This window comes from Azolla caroliniana, unplaced genomic scaffold (genome assembly GCF_043228905.1).
Source record: "Azolla caroliniana isolate FFs.n. ecotype wild unplaced genomic scaffold, voAzoCaro1.0.p SCAF_7, whole genome shotgun sequence".
NCBI lineage: Eukaryota > Viridiplantae > Streptophyta > Polypodiopsida > Salviniales > Salviniaceae > Azolla > Azolla caroliniana.
In genome coordinates this window covers 2,396,016-2,414,080 of record NW_028230442.1, presented here as the reverse complement: position 1 = coordinate 2,414,080, position 18,065 = coordinate 2,396,016, and the positions used below count along the sequence as shown (strand labels likewise).

General features: G+C 38.8%; 3 protein-coding genes across 3 annotated transcripts; 2 read left to right on the top strand and 1 right to left on the bottom strand.

Moving 5' to 3' along the window:
* The first annotated feature begins 439 nt into the window (after positions 1–439).
* Positions 440–3,200, top strand: LOC147861510 (UDP-glycosyltransferase 85A8-like). Its single transcript, XM_087322085.1, has 2 exons — positions 440–979; positions 2,053–3,200. The coding sequence occupies exons 1-2, from the start codon at positions 481–483 to the stop codon at positions 3,006–3,008; spliced, it is 1,455 nt and encodes a 484-aa protein (XP_087178211.1). The 5' UTR covers positions 440–480; the 3' UTR covers positions 3,009–3,200.
* A 5,002-nt stretch (positions 3,201–8,202) lies between these two features.
* Positions 8,203–10,861, top strand: LOC147861509 ((R)-mandelonitrile beta-glucosyltransferase-like). Its single transcript, XM_087322134.1, has 2 exons — positions 8,203–8,785; positions 9,570–10,861. The coding sequence occupies exons 1-2, from the start codon at positions 8,254–8,256 to the stop codon at positions 10,520–10,522; spliced, it is 1,485 nt and encodes a 494-aa protein (XP_087178260.1). The 5' UTR covers positions 8,203–8,253; the 3' UTR covers positions 10,523–10,861.
* A 1,698-nt stretch (positions 10,862–12,559) lies between these two features.
* Positions 12,560–13,717, bottom strand: LOC147861508 (pentatricopeptide repeat-containing protein At4g18520, chloroplastic-like). The gene is made up of 3 exons (XM_087322400.1): positions 13,680–13,717; positions 13,211–13,225; positions 12,560–13,034 (listed from the first exon to the last, which is right to left on the bottom strand). The coding sequence occupies exons 1-3, from the start codon at positions 13,715–13,717 to the stop codon at positions 12,560–12,562; spliced, it is 528 nt and encodes a 175-aa protein (XP_087178526.1).
* Between the last annotated feature and the right edge of the window lie 4,348 nt (positions 13,718–18,065).

Below are 18,065 nucleotides of genomic sequence, written 5' to 3'. Positions count from 1 at the left end.
AAATTATAGAGACGTGAGAGCAAACAAGTGCTTATATGTGATGTTGATGTTATGATATATTTATTTGGGCGCTTTTTATATTAAAAAACATGACCAAAATACACATGGTTTAGAAGGTAACAAAGAAGTGAGGGTACTTTCGGAATTATTGAAAACCTCACTAAATCGAAGGATATCTTGCCCTCTCTTTAATATTCGATGTGAATTAAGAAGGGATCTTTTTGTGTGTGTGTTGTCTCTTTCCAACTAGCTAATGACACGTCAGCGACATCCCCTGAGCCACGTGTCAACGCACATAAGGCAAGCGCTTTTGGCCACGTAAAGAAAAAGGGTAAAAAGGGGGGAAAACGTGTGGCTCTCATCATGCCACGTAAAGAAAAAGGGTAAGAAGGGTTTTTTTTTCTTGAATGGGGGGGGGGGGGGAAGGGAGGTTGGGACTTGAGAGAGAGAGAGAGAGAGAGAGAGAGAGAGAGAGAGAGGATGAAGAAGCCTCATGCCTTGGTAGTGGCCTTCCCGGCCCAAGGCCACATAGGGCCACTCATGGAGCTTTGCATAAGCCTCGCCACCATGGGCGGCTTCCGAATCACCGTGGCTAACCACCCGGACAACCACGCCGCCATACGCCAATTGGAGCCCCTCCTCCACTCTCCGCATCTCGGGGTCGGAGCCGACATCCACCTCATCGAGATCCCGCCCAATCTCTTCCCATCCTCTCATGACATGGGGAGGTACTCTGTCGTCACGCACATGTGCCTCTCTCTCCGAGACCTCGCAGCCCAAGAGCCTTTCGTCAAGATCGTCACGGATTTGCTCCAGTCCGACCCGCCCCTCACTTGCATCCTCTCCGACTTCTATGTCCCTTTCACACACGCCCTCGCCCGCGCTTTCAACCTCCCGCGGATCGTCTTCTTTCCTCAATCCGCCGGGTCCCTTGCTAGCTATATGTCTATATTCCGCCGCAACCCCCTGCCATCTCCAGGTACAAATGCCTAACAACTTGAATAACGAACATTAGGTTACGTATTAGTTGGGGAACATAGCATACATTTTTCATGGTAAGATGAGAACCATCACTAGATGAGATATCTCCAATACCAATCACATCACACCAATGTGAGTATCAAAGTCTCACTTTGCCAAGTGATTTGATTTCTCTATGTGGAGTCACATGAAATGAAATGATGCACCAGAGACCAATAACCATGTATGGGCGAGAGAAAAAACCACATTCTGGTGATAGCATCTAAGACCAAAATGTTTATCTTGTCACACATTGCATTTATTTCTTCTATTTCCGTTGAGGATGAGGGACCACTAGATTGTCTTGCATGCCCATCATCTTTTGATTTAGCATTATCCTTTTCCTTACGTTTCAAAGGCATAACAATCATTTTTGCATATTAAAAGGAAAACACATTTTAGCTCATCGTTCATAGTCATATTTTGAGCTTGTAGTTGGAACCATAATGCATCAAAGTCATTCAAATTAGAGGTGACACTATCGAAGTCCTTCATCCAAAGATCATGGAGTTTTCTTGTTAGATAGATTTTATTTGATGCAATCTCCTTCTCATAGGTACTACATAATGTAGTCCATAGTTTTTCAGCCTAGTCACAGTTCAAGATTATGGAGTATACATTGGCTGTTAGGTGCAACCTTATGGTGGACCTTGCCAAGAGATCAAGCTCTTCCCAATCATAATTGGTCGTGCCTTTAGGTGTCTTGGCTTCACCACTCAATGGCCTAAATTACCTTCTTTGAATCAAAACATTTCTCATCTAATTATTCCACAAGGCAAAATCTAGATTTGTGTCCATATCATAGCTATCCAAACTCTTGGCAGCTCTTGATAACCCGACCATCATTCATGAACTAATGTGCCTATGTCAATCTTAATTAAATCCATCCATAAAGCCATGCTTACTTCTATGTCGTTCATGTGAGTTTATATTTAAGTTTCTAAGAGAGCATAATGTAGATATTCTTGTTATAATCGATCTGGGGGCTCGATTTGGGTTGTGTTTATAATGTATTCATGTGTTACCTTGCAGGAGATGTGGTCGACTATATCCCAGGTGTGACAACCCTCAAGTGGAATGAGATCACTACTTCACTTCAATCTGCTGACCCAAATAATCCCATGTTCCAATATCTAATTGGATGCTTTGATACACTGAAAGACACCCCATACATTATAATAAACACATTTCAAGAGTTGGAGGAAGTCTCTCTATCAAGTGTCGAGGAAGATTTGAAGAAAAAATTGTTTTCCATAGGGCCTATTTTGCCTCAATGGTACTTTGATGATGTTGGTAGACATTATGAACACGAAACCAAGAAAAGGGCAATAGCTTTGTTATGGGAAGAGGACAATAGTTGCTTGCAGTGGTTAGATGAGCAAATAGACAAGTCAGTGTTGTATGTTTCCTTTGGAAGCCTCACAATTCTCACATGCGAGCAAATCATAGAGATTGCATTAGGGTTAGAAATGAGCTTAAAACCCGTCCTTTGGGTCCTTAGGCCCAACCTTATGACCGAGAAAAAGCCAATTGCTTTCCCCGATGGTTATCTTGAAAGAATGAATGGTCGTTCATGTTTTGTTCCTTGGGCTCCACAAAAACAAGTTCTTACTCATAGAGCTATTGGAGGGTTTTTAACTCATTGTGGCTGGAATTCCACCCTTGAAAGCATCAGTGCTGGTGTTCCTATACTCGGGTGGCCTTATTATGGAGACCAAATGCTCAATTGTCGTCAATGTGTGGATCGATGGGGGATTGGGTTCGAGATTGAGACAAATGAGTTAGGATTTGCTACGAAAGAGGAGGTATGTAAAAAGGTGAAAATGCTTATGGAACCATCAGAGCTATTGGTGACAGGGAATATTCAAAAATGGAAGAAAAGTGCCCACAAAGCAATTGGACAAGGGGGCTCTTCCAGTGGTCATTGGAAAGACTTTTTGCAAATTTTCACACAATTTCCATCTAAGGAAAACCAATCAACATCTTAACTTGCTAAAACATTCTTTGTTGTTCCATGCAATTAGAGGCTAACTATTTAGGAACAGATAAAATGTTCTTGATCCACACATATATCACAAGAAGCCTATGAGTATGTAATTGTTTGCTATACCCTAGATCTTTGTTCATTATATCATTTTTGTACATAAAACCTTGTATTTATATAACACGAGTATTAATTTCATGAACCCTTAGTTACATATAAAATGAAATAGATCTTTTTGCCGGAAGAAGAGAAGGATATATTTCGAAGTGTCCTTTTCTCATCAATTTCATTGGTAAAAATACTACTATCAAATATATTGAACTAGTGTTTTATCATTGTTGTTCGAATCCAGGCATGTGTGCGAAGTGAGAGAAAGACCACAAGGGGCTTGAATCAAGGAAGATGGGTTTCCATGGGGTTGTGAATCGTGATGTGATTTGGTCACAAAGAAAAATTGGCCAAATTCATTAAATTTGAGAAGTTAAAGAAAGGTAGGAAGGGAAATTGTGCTAAAAAACATGTCAAATGAAGCATCAACAAAACATGATAGCTCAAGTCGTCAATGCTCCTAATTTCCTTTTCATCTTCTTCCTTTCAAAAAAATATCACAATATCCCGAGAGACAAATTATCCAATTGTTGAGCTACATTTTGAACAATTATTACACTTGGCTTAAATTAACACCTTTCACACACACCACATCAAGCATTGTTAATAATGTTTCCTTCATAAATTACATCTTATTCTCTTTTTTGTCTTCACACATATACTTAATTTTTTACTTACACTGATTTTGAAGTCTTTTTATTGCTAATTGAATACTTCTTAATGTAATTGTGCTCTAAATGATGCATGTATAGTCTATAATAGGTTTCTACAATACGTCCCTATATTGTTGTGATACATACATCTAATGGTAGGTCGGATTTTTCTCCCTATAGAGCTCAAGTAAACTCGTAACAACTCACATCATGGAACTTACACCACTTCCACCGGTAGTTCACAAAAATCCCGCTCTCAACATTTTCATCGACATAATCACCACCTTCAAAGTGGTCACTCCTTATCTTCACCTACAACATTATCTCGGAACACCATTGAGAAAACCTTTAGCAAATGTGCTTACAACATTTCATGGCTCACCCTTGCCTCCAGTCACCTTAATGGTTGGCAAATCAAATACATCCGGTTTATGTTTGCAAGCACAGTTCATGTTCTTATAAAATGCTTTAATGCAATATTTTTAGAGTTCCTATTTTGTATACATGGTATAAATATGTAGTAGATGTGCGTTTTTCTTGAATATATATGTATCCCGAAACTTATATTAATGTTACTCTCTTGAATTAATGGTACAATGACCATTTTGTAAACCAAATTTTGCATTGGCATGGGGTTTAGGGCCAAATCCATAACCAGACATATCATGTCCAATCTATTACCCATTATCAATGCTAGAAATTGAGAATTACTTTCTTGGATAAGTATTTAAATTGTTCCAAGTAAATGCAAGAATTGCTTATGTTGCAACATTTGATCAATTTTGATTTCAAATCCAGGTTTCTTCTATCTTGCTTCCTCGATGGAGATTAACATTCTTACAATCCAAGCCTATGAAGAAAATCATTCCTCTCATTGATTCGTCAACCACAAATAAGTTGAATGCCATATTCTAGGGGATAGCAATATTTCGAACCAATCAAGCATTGTTTCTCCTTGGGCTATTCGACAATGGTTGTGCTACGGCCAATGGTGTTCGTAAAGGGTTCTCTACTTCAGCCAGCGGTTTTCGTACATGGGTCTCTACTTCCCGTACGTCCGGAGTGCCGTGACTGGAACGATAGTAAGACTGGACACTTCGGTTGTCCGACGAATCTTCGTCCGAACAGAAATTGCTAAGCATCTCCTCCAATCCGGAGAACCGGTTGAATCCTCCTCTCATGCCGCTGGCACTAATGTTTGCAAGGTCGATTCGGCATCGGCAAGGTCAGTCATGCCAATCTCACCTTTGTTTTGGCTGTGATTGTGTGAGTGAAAAACGCTTGTTCGGCTATCCGCCGAATACTTTGGGAAAACGATCAATCCCGTCGAATTGCCTCTGCCGCTCTTCGATACTCCTTCTGAGCACATACCCTCTTTTCTCATTCCATTAGTACGTCGTCGGTCTGTCTAGACGACATTAATCCTCCGTCATTCGCTGTCTCTCGCAGAACGAATCGTGGTTGCCAAATTGTGTTTACCCTCTCAATAGGACACGGTTCCGATACCCAATTACTAGATAACCGTCACCGAAGATCGTGGCTGGAGAGATGGATAGTTGGACTGCAACTAATCACTTGTCGGCTATTGTCAAATCAGCTTGATGTAATCGGTAAAGAACTATGCTTGTCCGATCGGCTTATACTAAAACAGCTGTTGGTTATGAATTAACTATCAGAATCGGCTAACACTCAGCACAACAATTACGAAACTTAATCACAACTCCACCTATATAACAATTCACACAAGCATCGTATACTCAAAATCTCTCTATATTAAAACTTATACACAATATACAACCGCACTCAATACCAAGCTCATGCCCCATTCTTATAGGTGAAGCATATATGGTTACATTGTTGGATCGGCACATCCTTTCAAATAAGTTCTCCTAAAGTCATATACATCATGGCTATTCATATCTAACTTCTATTACATTGTTCCATATCTAATATCTAATAATAATCTACAATCGTAATAATATTTCAGCTTCCGGCTTCACACTTCTTGCCGGCTATCCGATCCAGCTTTAACTTTCATACTCCAGCCGGCCTTTGGCTCTTTGACTTATCCAGTCTTCAGCTGTTTCGGCAATCAATCCCTGTGGATAACAAGCGTAGCCTATCGTATTTCGTAGATTCATACATCATTGATTCATGTTTGTTCGACACTTGGATAACTAAATTGTGCATGGTGGTACATGTGCAACCAACAATTCAAAAGTCAGAGTCGGCATTAAAACCACAAATAAAGTGAGTAATGTAATAATTGAAGCGAGTAAGGAGTTACAATGGGCCAGTGAAGTCTGAAATAAGTACGACGATGTTTGAACCAAAGGCAAATGAAGATTGAAAGGAAATTGAATGGACATATGAATTGAAGCCATTAGTGTATGTATGCAAACCAATTGAAACATCAAAGGTATCTCCTAGGCATGCACAATATGATGAGGAGAGAGAGAGAGAGAGAGAGAGAGAGAGAGAGAGAGAGAGAGAGGTATAGGTATGTGATTTAATTGGACCATGAGAAATGGGACTATGGGTGCTTGTTTGATGGACTTTGTGGGGTATGACAACAACTCTAGGCTTAAAAGAAAGAGGGGTTGGCAATTTTTTGCAACCATGTTATATGGGGACATTGTCCCAAGATGAGGTAGATTTATGTGATCTAGTATCGATGTTCAATAACTTTATTAATGAATGTAGCAATCAAGAGCTCACACTGATAGAGATAGATAGATAGATAGATAGATAGATTATATTATCATCTTCGGAGGTCAAATATGACCTATGAGACCAAAAAATATTACATTTCACGTGATATGTGTGAAAGTGAGTAGTGACTCTCGATGCTTAAGAACGTTACCAATGAATGTTGTAATCGAGAGTGCACATTGTGGTTGTGAGAGGAATTCATGCAAAGATTGGGCTCGGTCGAAGAGATGTGGAAAGCATGGTCGAATATTATCAAAGGCAGAGCATTGTATCAAAGTGTGATAATTAGACTCGCAAACTTGTTTAGGGCAAAGTGTGCATAGCCGACCACTCTCATCACTTGTGCCCCAACGCCCTGTTTCACATCACAATGCATGTGAGCTAAGTCGAATAGAAGCAATGGTTCGAATGGCAGATAACGGTATGAGCTCTAACATGTATCGATGTGTACGATTTCCCCATTCCGCAAAGAATATGGTTTTGTAATTAGGTGCAACATGTGTAGTATAATGTGTGAAGCGTGAGCCTCCACATTTGTCCCATGTCATGATACATTGGCGTTGCAAGAAGGCCTCATTTACAGAGGATTCTAATGATGCATCATGAAGCAAGTATCTCGCATCCCATCTACCAAACCATTTTTCTATATCTTGTATCCAACCGGAACACAAAATTTTGCTTTTATGCGTCTTTTTGATCTTTTTGCTTGCTTCCCACGGAATTCTAAGAAGTCGATGTGAGGGACTTTTTTGAACCTTAAGCGTGTATTCAACAACCCTTTCCATGGCCATGATCTCAATGGGAAGCGATCCCGTCTCAAGGAGGAGGAGGGTGTAGGGCGTTTGTTTCTTAACTTGTAGAGAGAGAGAGAGAAAGACAGAAAGAACGCCCCTCTCCCTACATAGGCATATGATAGGTAGAGGAGACTAAGAAGTGTTGTAACTAAGTGAAATTTACATACAATTAATATAATTGTGTGCTTTTACGAGAGAGAGAGAGAGAGAGAGAGAGAGAGAGAGAGAGAGAGAGAGAGAGAGAGAGTCGGTTCGATCATCCTGAGCTCAGTTGGTAAGGTTGCCCAATGGAGACCAGGTGGTCATGGGTTCAACCCCTACATTCCACAGTGGCATCTAGTGAAGTATATAATAGAGATGTGAGGAAATTGGGTTTCGAACCCATGACGCAGTGCTTGTAGTGTTAACAACTTACCATTAGGTTTAGGTAACTACTAAGAAAAAAAGAGAGAGTGCCGGTTTGATCATCCTGAGCTCTCTGATTGGACCACCTTGTATATAGTTTTGCCCATCGTTCTAGTGTCACGATGGTGAAAACTGCGAAAGTGTGAAAAGGGCTTCCGGTCGCACGTGCACACACACACACACACACAAGATCTCTCAAGTTCGAGTGTGGAAGCTTGTCTGATCGGAGATATGTCCGGAGTTCTGGTAATAGGCGCGTGTGTTGAGTGTTTTTGTCCGGAAAGATAAGGACAAGAGTGATTGAAGATAGGTCTTTTTCCCTACTGATACTGATACATATATGTATACAATGTCAATGGTGGACCCCCTGCAGTTAAGAGCCACTTCATCTCTTTCCATGGCAAGTTGCCACCGATCACTCCTTCTGCTGGTAGGTAGGGTACACACACAAAAACCATAGACTGAGCTCTAATCTGTAGACCCACATAGAGAGGGAGAGAGAATTGTAGACCAAGAAAAACCTCTGATTAGTCCATAGATCGAGTGAAAGAGAGAGAGGGAGAGGGAGAGGGAGAAGATGAAAACCAAGTTAGCACATGGATTAGTCATGGCCTTTCCTGCACAGGGCCACATAGGTCCATTAACGGAACTTTGCATCAAGCTTACTACTGGTAGAATTTGTGAGAGCCATGGCTATGGCTATGGCTATGGCGATGGCGATGGTGATGGCGGCATCATCCGAATCACATTTGTGAATGATCACCACACCCACAACACTCTCCTTCAAAATCAGTATGTGCCACATTTCCGAATGGTATCTTTCCAGGACCCGGTACGCAAGGATGGAACCACTAGTGGTAGGGACAGCATCATTCAGACTGTCATGTCTATGTCCACCTTCCTCCATCCCCTCGAAGAATTGGTGGAGAGGCTTCTACAAGATCCCGATGACCCCATCACTTTCATCCTCGCCGATGTCTTCACTCCTCTGGCTCGTAATCTCGCTGCAAGATTCAGCCTTCCGCTCATCGCTGTTTGGCCACAATCTGCGGCTAGCCTTGGATGCATGATCGCTTGTCCGAAACATGGTCACCAAATGACACATCTGGGTAAGATACTTTTTACATGGTTCTAGGTTTTTCTGGTAACTTGTTTTTCTGGTGCACGAGAGCCAACATGAGACCGGAGAGATGGAAGGTGGCGGCGACGTAGAGTTCGATGAAGAGGAAGAGAGTATTTAATGGAATAGAATACCCTTATGTAATAATAGTAATCTGAATCTAAAAAGTTATTGCTAAGGCTGGTAGATGCTGGTTGGATTCATTGATTGTATGATGGAGAAATAGATGTAGATCATCACGGTAAATGCTAATCTAGGCTCTCCAAGTCATGGGAATTGAGTTCATTCATTGACGCCATGATGGAGAAGGTTATGACTATGTTTGGCAACATCCCCATTGTGTTTAAGAGGCCGAGGGCTTATGTTTGTAAAGAAATCATATATAATATAGTCGGTCATTGTTTGGATGTTACCGATCTCAGTTTTAGGTCTTACAAGCATACACCTAATCATGTATTAATAGAGCCATTAAGGGGAAGAAAACAGTATTAGAGTACCAATATTTGGAGTAAATTATGGAATTGTGCCATCAGTCCTACCATCATGTATAATAGGTACAACATCTTGTTGATGACATGATTTGGATAGAAGTCTTGACAAATATATTCAAATCCATATGAATTCTTACACAAAGTCAGATCAATAGCAACATATTCCATATGATATCTCCAAAAAATCATATCCATTGCATTTACTCAGGCGTAGGTTGATTATGAATTTCCATTCAGCAGCTTCCCCTCTTATTTGTCTCCATATGTATTTTGTTTTTGCAGAAGATTGTGTCCCTAACCTATCACCGCTCAAATGGATGGACTTGTCCACATATTGGCAATGTGCTGACCCAAACAACCCCATTTACCAATATGTTATTCAATGCTGTGAATTATTGGATAATGCCACATGCATAATCATAAACACATCTGATGAATTGGAGAAGGATTATGTGGAACACATCCGGGAAACCTTTCGGAAGGATGTACTCACAATCGGTCCAGTGTTACCAAATTGGTGTTTTAATGGTCACATAGAAGAGCAAATTTCATCACATAACATTGGACCTAGTCTATGGATTGAAGATCGCAGTTGCTTTCAATGGCTAGATTTGCAACCGGAAAAGTCGGTACTATATGTTTCATTAGGAAGTGTCACAATACTTAGTGTTGAGCAATTCACGGAATTGGCACTAGGATTGGAGTTGTGCCAACAACCTATATTGTGGGTTGTTAGGGCCGACCTTATGAATGACAAAACACCCATAGGATTTCCAGATGGATATTTAGACCGAATGCAAAAACATTCTTGTTTTGTTTCATGGGCTCCTCAAAAGGAAGTACTCTTTCATAGAGCTATTGGAGGTTTTCTCACACATCATGGATGGAATTCCACCATTGAGAGCATTGCAGCTGGTGTTCCTATGCTTGGTTTGCCCTACTTTGCGGACCAAATGATCAATGGTAGACTATGTGCGGAGGTATGGAATGTGGCCCTTAAATTTGATGAACCTAAGAAGGATTTGATTGGGAGACAAGCGGTGGATGAGAAGGTGAGATTGCTTATGCAGTCAAGGAGTGTAATAAGGGAGAACATTGAGAAATGTAAGAAATTTCTTCACCAAGGAATTTCTGAAGGGGGCTCCTCTAGTCTTCATTTTAAACAAGTACTAGGAGAAATATCTCGGCTATCCCTAAACCCTAGTGGCAAATTTACCTTGTTCAAAATTCTTTAAAGATTTGCTTTTCTAAATGAAATGATCGTCTTTCTACTCCGAGTGAAAAACTTCATGGAATCAGGAAGAGTGATTCAAAATTTAATCATAAAGTGTCAGCTTTAGGATGTGTTTCTTTGGAAAAGCCTTGCTAGGTCAGGCTCAATCGCTTGGCCTTTGCAAACTTTCATATTGAGTCCGTGAGTAGATGTGAGAGTGTATGTCATACATGATACTACATCTAATTGATGTTATTGATAAATATTTCAACTTGACATGACTTGTTTCCACAAAGTCAAGATAACATTGACATATATACAACCTATTCTATTGTCAATTAGCCATTTTATTTTACGTGTTTTCTTTTCCATAATAAATATCCTCCATTGGTATTAAAATTGAAGTGGCTAGATGCAATATACAAATAGTATATAATATTTTCCATCTCAACAAGTATAGATCATCATAGAAAGAACCAAAGATAAGTGATGTCATTTGGCAAGATACCTTATTGCTTTATTTGATCAAAGCATTTAATTGCCTCGTCATGAACACCGTGTTCTATAAAGATAAAGACCAAAGTGTTAACCAACAAGAGGTTCTATATAAAGTCCTTTTAACACTACTTCATTATTTATTGGTTGGCCTTGGGCCACCATACTTGAGAACCCACATGTTTTTAAGTCACAAACAATAGTTATAGAATTTGGAGATGCACCTTTTTCTTGCATTTGATCAAAACATTCAATGGCCTCTTCACTATGTTTGCATTTGGCATATATTGCTATGATTGCATTTCATTCAAAGCCTTTATTATAAAATGGAAACTTAACAAACACTTTTTGTGCTTCTTTTAGTAATCCACACTTTCCATACATATCAACCAAGGTGTTACCAAAGGGATCATCCATCTCAAATAGGGATTATAGTTTATAATCCATGAATGCATCTCTCTGCCTTTGTCAGTAGCACCTTTGCTATGACAAGCTTGGAGACCACATATAAAGGTGATAGAATCGGCTATACCATCAAGCTCCATTATTTCATCAAAACATCCATGTTCTATGAGCCATGTCATCATTGCATTCCATGAGACCACATATGTAGTTAGGAGCCTCTAGAACACATCTTCTGCTTCAACAATCAAAACAAAATTTTCATACATATCAACTACAATATTTCCGACAATTGTCTTTTTTTTGAGACTTAATTTAACAATTGGACAATGTACCCCTTGCCCCTTGTTGGGACTTTGAACTTGGGGATACACCCTTTGTTTGTATTTGGTTTAATATAATACTGAAGCTCTTCAACATAACCATACTCAACATATCCACAAATTAATGCAACCCAAGATACTACATCTCTAAATGGTAGTCGTGTCTGTGAGATTGATGCGATCAATTTCTAACCCCTTTTTGCAAATTTGAGAATGTGAAATCTGGCCTTGTAATTGTGTTGTAGCAACGACATATGCTTTCAACAGGCAAACATATGCAAGGACATTTGCAACCATACCATCTGTCATGACCTGAGAGTAGGAGAGAGAAAGATGAAAAAGATAATGCTAGAAAGTAGAGAGAGAGAGAGAGAGAGAGAGAGAGAGAGAGAGAGAGAGAACACGAGAAATGGAAAGGAATTTATAATATTATAAGAGAACAAAGGTTACAAAGAGTAGGCTAAGGGGCTAAAGACTAGGCGTTGAACTAAATGAGTTTGTATGAATTAGTAGACACCTATTTATAGGTCCTTTGGAGTATTCTAGATTATTATAGATATTTTGGACAACAATGGAATATTCTAGAATCTTATAAATATCTTATAATAACTAATAATATAATTATTATGACTATATATCATATATCTTATGTATATGTTATCATATTGGTTTAAGGTTTGACATATCTATCAAGAGGTTGTGGGATTGAATGCTTGTAAGCCAAAATTCATGTAATCATGACACCATCTACCAACATTTAATCCCAATATGTGAGCACTTCTTCTCCTAACCCATGCTCAACATACCCTGAGATAAGTGTTTGTCCACGCGATGATGTCTCACACTGGAAGCTCAAAGAATGTTTCTTTTGCTTCAAGTAGTACTAGTAACCCATGTTTTGAATACTGATCTATCATAGTGCTCATCACACACATATCTGCTTTGAAACCCTCTTTAACAATCTCACAACGACAAATTAGAGCCAAACATGTAGAACCTACAATGTCACAAACTTTCAAGTTGCAAACTAACATTGCAACATCTAAAGCCAAGTTCTCTAATAGCATTTGCTCTAAACACTTAACCGCTTCCTCAGTAAAACTATGATTAGCATAGCCTTCAACAAGAGCAGCCCATGAAACACCATTATGAACATGTAGTTCATCGAACAATACTTGTGCTTCAACTAGCAAGCCACATTTCGCATACATAACAACTAATGAATTTGTAATGAAGACATCTTTGTCAAAAGCATGCAAAATAATCTGTGAGTGTATTTCTTGACCATATACTATGTTGCTACATGCTTTCAAGCTACAAGCAAGTGAAAATTCAAATTGATTATTATGAAACTATCCATTTTCTTGCCAAAACTACTCTATGTTTTCTTTCCTTAACAACTCATTATTGTCCTCTAGTTGTCATCATATCTTTACCCGTGTATTTATGTGAATGGACTGACATCATTTTTTCCAATAGAGGGGTATTACCTGTAACCAAGGATACTGTAGAAAAAGAGAAATCATTATTATACTAAGGAATCATCGTCTCCTTAACCAAGAGAGACTTTTGTTTTGATGTATCCTCCTCATAGATTACTAAAGATAACTACTTTTCACAATCCATGACAATACCCGAACAATCAATCTGTCTCCCCTTGTCTTGAGGCATCGAGTAAGGCATGGATTGAAGGATCTGCTTACCGTTATCCCCTAATTGATTACCTTTGTTCGGCACACTAGAAGAAACCTCTAACTTATAATGTCTTGTAGGGGAGACCTTCGAAGGAATTTCAAATACATAATCCTCTAGGACAATGATTCCTTATTTTCCGACAGATTCGGTAACAAAATCAAGATGGTAATACACTATTCCTAGGTGTGTAGATCCTCACAATTGGTGCTCCTCATATATGATCATCCTCCGGAGAAGCCTCGTCTTTAATAGTTATTACTTTACCAAGAAGAGAGCCTATCTGGGGTAGCACTTGACGCCATAATTTCTTCAATCCCGGGAAAACGGGTGTAGAGATCATATGTGCCTCTTTGTTCTGCAAGATATCGTCTGCAACCACATTATGAGTCCATTTGTAAAACGATATCCAAGCACCTTGCAACGATGTATTCTTGATCTTCAGCAAACAGGCAACATATGAAGGATCAATAAACTCCAAATGGTAACATGCTTTGCCCATGAATTGGATGTCCACAACATTGTTGATTTCTTCGAGGAAGTTCGCGTACAACATAGGACTGAATTCAAACCTATGCAGCCTTGATCCTTCGATATGCGTCACTAAAGAGACTGTGCCTCTAGTTGTTATATTTCTGTTGACACTAGAATCCTATCTTAATTTGACAACAAGAGTGTGGCAAACATACTTGAAATATGGGGAGAGGTGATAGGCAAATCGAGGGGAGTTGCATCGGAACCCCTTCTATGTGTTGAATCAGGTGTCACTTGTCGCTCTAGCATCACTGATCTTCTTGGGGAGATTGCTGACAAAGATTTGACCGGTTATTATTTTATGTGTTTTTATTTATCTTGTCTATTGGTTTCCTTTTTCAAATGGTTAAAGTTTTAAGTGAACATTATAAACCCCTAACCAACTGGCTTACATGGGGAAGGCTCTTTTTGTCTATAAATGTAACATATATATTTAAACACAACAATATCCAACACTTGATGAATTTGACTCTTTTGGTCTTCATGTCAACTATAATTTTGTAGGGATGAATTTGACATTTCCGTTGTGTGACCAAAACGATGTTACCATCATAAGTGGCACCATCACCACACTGAAGCTCTATCTTCAATCAATTTATGATATACATCATGGGTATGTGATGCAACATATCTTTGCTTTTGAATAACCAATCTCTTTCTAGTTTTGCCAAGGGTTAAAACAAAAAATAATACTAAATTGAGAAAGGAAATTAAGTTTTTATTGCAAAAAAAGAAAAAAGATGTTACAAGACTACATTGAATATTCGTGTTCAACTAGAATGGCTTAGCAATATTGAGATCTCCCCATATATAGTACTCCAAGCCTTATGCATGCTTGTCACCTCATTATGATGCATGTTTCTCATTTGGCTATCATACATATTTGCCATCCAACAATCATAGTTATCACATAGTATGTTATGGTAGCTATAACGTAATCTATTACTTTGAAGATGTTCAATAAATACTACATGTGTTACAATGATTAAAGTCTATTGTGCACATTGGGGTGATCATGAGTTCAAGTTCCTCATAACCTATGACATTTTGTATGCCCATGACACCATAGCCTTGTGTTGAGGATGACTTGCATGAATTGCAATTTACCAACTAAGTCTTGCATTATTAGCATGCCAATGTCGAAAAGTTTCTACTAGAGCTGAGCATTAACAAAATTCTTAGCAAGCCCTTACGTTCGATCTTTAGTCCTATTACCTAACTGATATGAGAGTATAACTTGTTACACATAATCTTGGAGTCCAAAGCAATTTCCACCTTGCAGTTTCATCTATCAACAAGTCGAACAAGAGATGGAGGCAAAACCACTTGATCCAAAATGGAACTAGAAGCACAAGGTTTTAACTTTCAAACATGGAATACTAAGTGGAGATGCATATATGAAGGAAATGTTTTTAAGTGGAGATGCATATATGAAGGAAATGTTTTTAAGTGGAGATGCATATATGAAGGAAATGTTTTCAAAGTTCTATCGGTGAGGCCAAGCTCTCTTCTTTAGATCTGTTATTCAAAACCAATGCATAACATAACATAAAATTCAAGAATATGGATCAATGAGGATGATTGTCAATGCTTTAAGTCATGTTCACGAAGTTAACATACTTAATATCATTGAATTCAAATATAGTTTTTTTATGAAATTTTAGGGATATAACTTGAAGATGGTTTCTTCAAAAGATATTGGATGAAAGCTTAATTTGGTGAAGATGCCACTAAAATCACCATACCCTCAAAGTCAATCTTTCACATTTCTAACTATTTGGTCTATCATAATGGAACGTTTGTATTCTAGATGTAAAGAATAAATTTTTTCGAAGTGTAACGATACACCCTTCTCAGCACGTTGTTAACAACTTACCACTAGGGTAAGCTACTTACGATAGAGAGAGAGAGAGAGAGAGAGAGAGAGAGAGAGAGAGAGAGAGAGAGAGAGAGAGCCTTATCGTGGTTGGCATGGGATCATGTTTGCACTCTGAAGCGTCATGGTGGGCCATCAATACTGAATCTATATGAGCATATGGTGGCTCGTCGATTTACTTTCATGCGATTTATGTTTGAAGATGTACAAACCCTGGACAGAAATGAACCATGAAAAATGGGTTCTTGTTTGGCATGGGATCATGTTTGCACTCTGAAGCGTCATGGTGGGGCATCAATACTGAATCTATATGAGCATATGGTGGCTCGTCGATTTACTTTGATGCGATTTATGTTTGAAGGTGTACAAACCTTGGACACAAATGGACCATGAAAAATGGGTTCTTGTTTGGCATGGGATCATGTTTGCACTCTGAAGCGTCATGGTGGGCCATCAATACTGAATCTATATGAGCATATGGTGGCTCGTCGATTTACTTTGATGCGATTTATGTTTGAAGGTGTACAAACCTTGGACACAAATGGACCATGAAAAATGGGTTCTTGTTTGGCATGGGATCATGTTTGCACTCTGAAGCGTCATGGTGGGGCATCAATACTGAATCTATATGAGCATATGGTGGTTCGTTGATTTACTTTCATGCGATTTATGTTTGAAGGTGTACAAACCTTGGACACAAATGGACCATGAAAAATGGGTTCTTGTTTGGTGGAGTTTGTTGGGGGTATCGCAACAACTCCATAGTCTTAAAAGACAAATGGTATGGCAATTTTTCACAACCATGTTATATGTGGATGTTGTCCCAAGATGATGTAGATTTATAACATTTAGTATTACAACACTTGAGATGGTTTACGATAATATGCCGTATATCGCCACCAATGAGGTAGTGGAGATAACAAGGGTAGTATTATCATGGAAGTTACACCACTTCCACCCGTAGTTCACGAAAAATCGTGGTTTCAGACATGTTCATCAACAGAATCACCACCTTCAAAGCGGTCACTCCTTATCTTCACCTCAACACCATCTCGGAACACCATTTTAGAAAACCTTGAGTAGATGTACCTACAACATTTCATGGCTCACTCTTTCCCCTATTCACTTAATTGTGCATGCTGGTGCATGTGCAACCAACAATTCAAAGGTGAGAAGTTGCATTAAAACCACAAAATGAAGTGAGTAATGCAATTATTGAAGCGATTAAGGAGTTAGAACTAGCCATTTAAGTCTGAAATAAAGACAAAGATGTTTGAGCCAAAGTGAAATGAAGATTGAAAGGAAATTGAATGGACATATGATGAATTGAAGCCATTACTATATGTATGCAAACCAATTGAAACATCAAAGGTGTCTCCTAGGGTTGCACAATATGATGGGGCTGGAGAGAGAGAGAGAGGTATGTGGTTTAACTAGACCATGAGAAATGGGTACTTATTTGTTGGACTTTGTGGGGTATTGCAACAACTCTCTAGGCTTAAAAGAAAGATGGTTTGGCAATTTTTCGGGACCATGTTGTTTGTGGATGTTATCCCAAGATGAGGTATATTTATGTCATCTAGTATTACAACACTTGAGATGGTTTACGTTAATGCGCCATATATCGCTACTAAAGAAGTAGTGGAGATAGCAAGGGTTGTATTATCATGGAACTTACAACACTCCCTCCCATAGTTTACAAAAATCCCGCTCTTGACATGTTCATCAACATAATCACCACCTTCAAAGTGGTCGCTCTTTATGTTCACCTCAACATCATCTTGAAACACCATTTAGAAAACCTTGAGCAAATGTGTGTGCAACATTTCATGGCTCGATCTTGCCCTTATTCACCTTAATGGTTGGCAAATCAAATGCTTTCAGCTTATGTTTGTAAGCAAGGTTCATGTTCTTTTGTGATAAATGCTTTAATCAATATTTTAGGGTTTCTTATTCTGTATACATGCCAGGTATAAATATGTAGTAGATGTGTGCTTTTCTTGAACATATATGTATCCCGAAACTTATATTAATGTTACTCTCTAGAATTAATGGTACAATGACCTTGTTGTAAACCATATTTTGCATTGGCATGAATTTGTATCCAAATCCATAAGCTATCATATCATGGCCAACCTATCACAAGTTATCAATCCTAGAAATTGAGAGTTAATTTCTTGGATAAGTTTTTAAATTGTTCCAACCAAATGCAAGAATTGCTTATGTTGCAGTTACATTCGAGA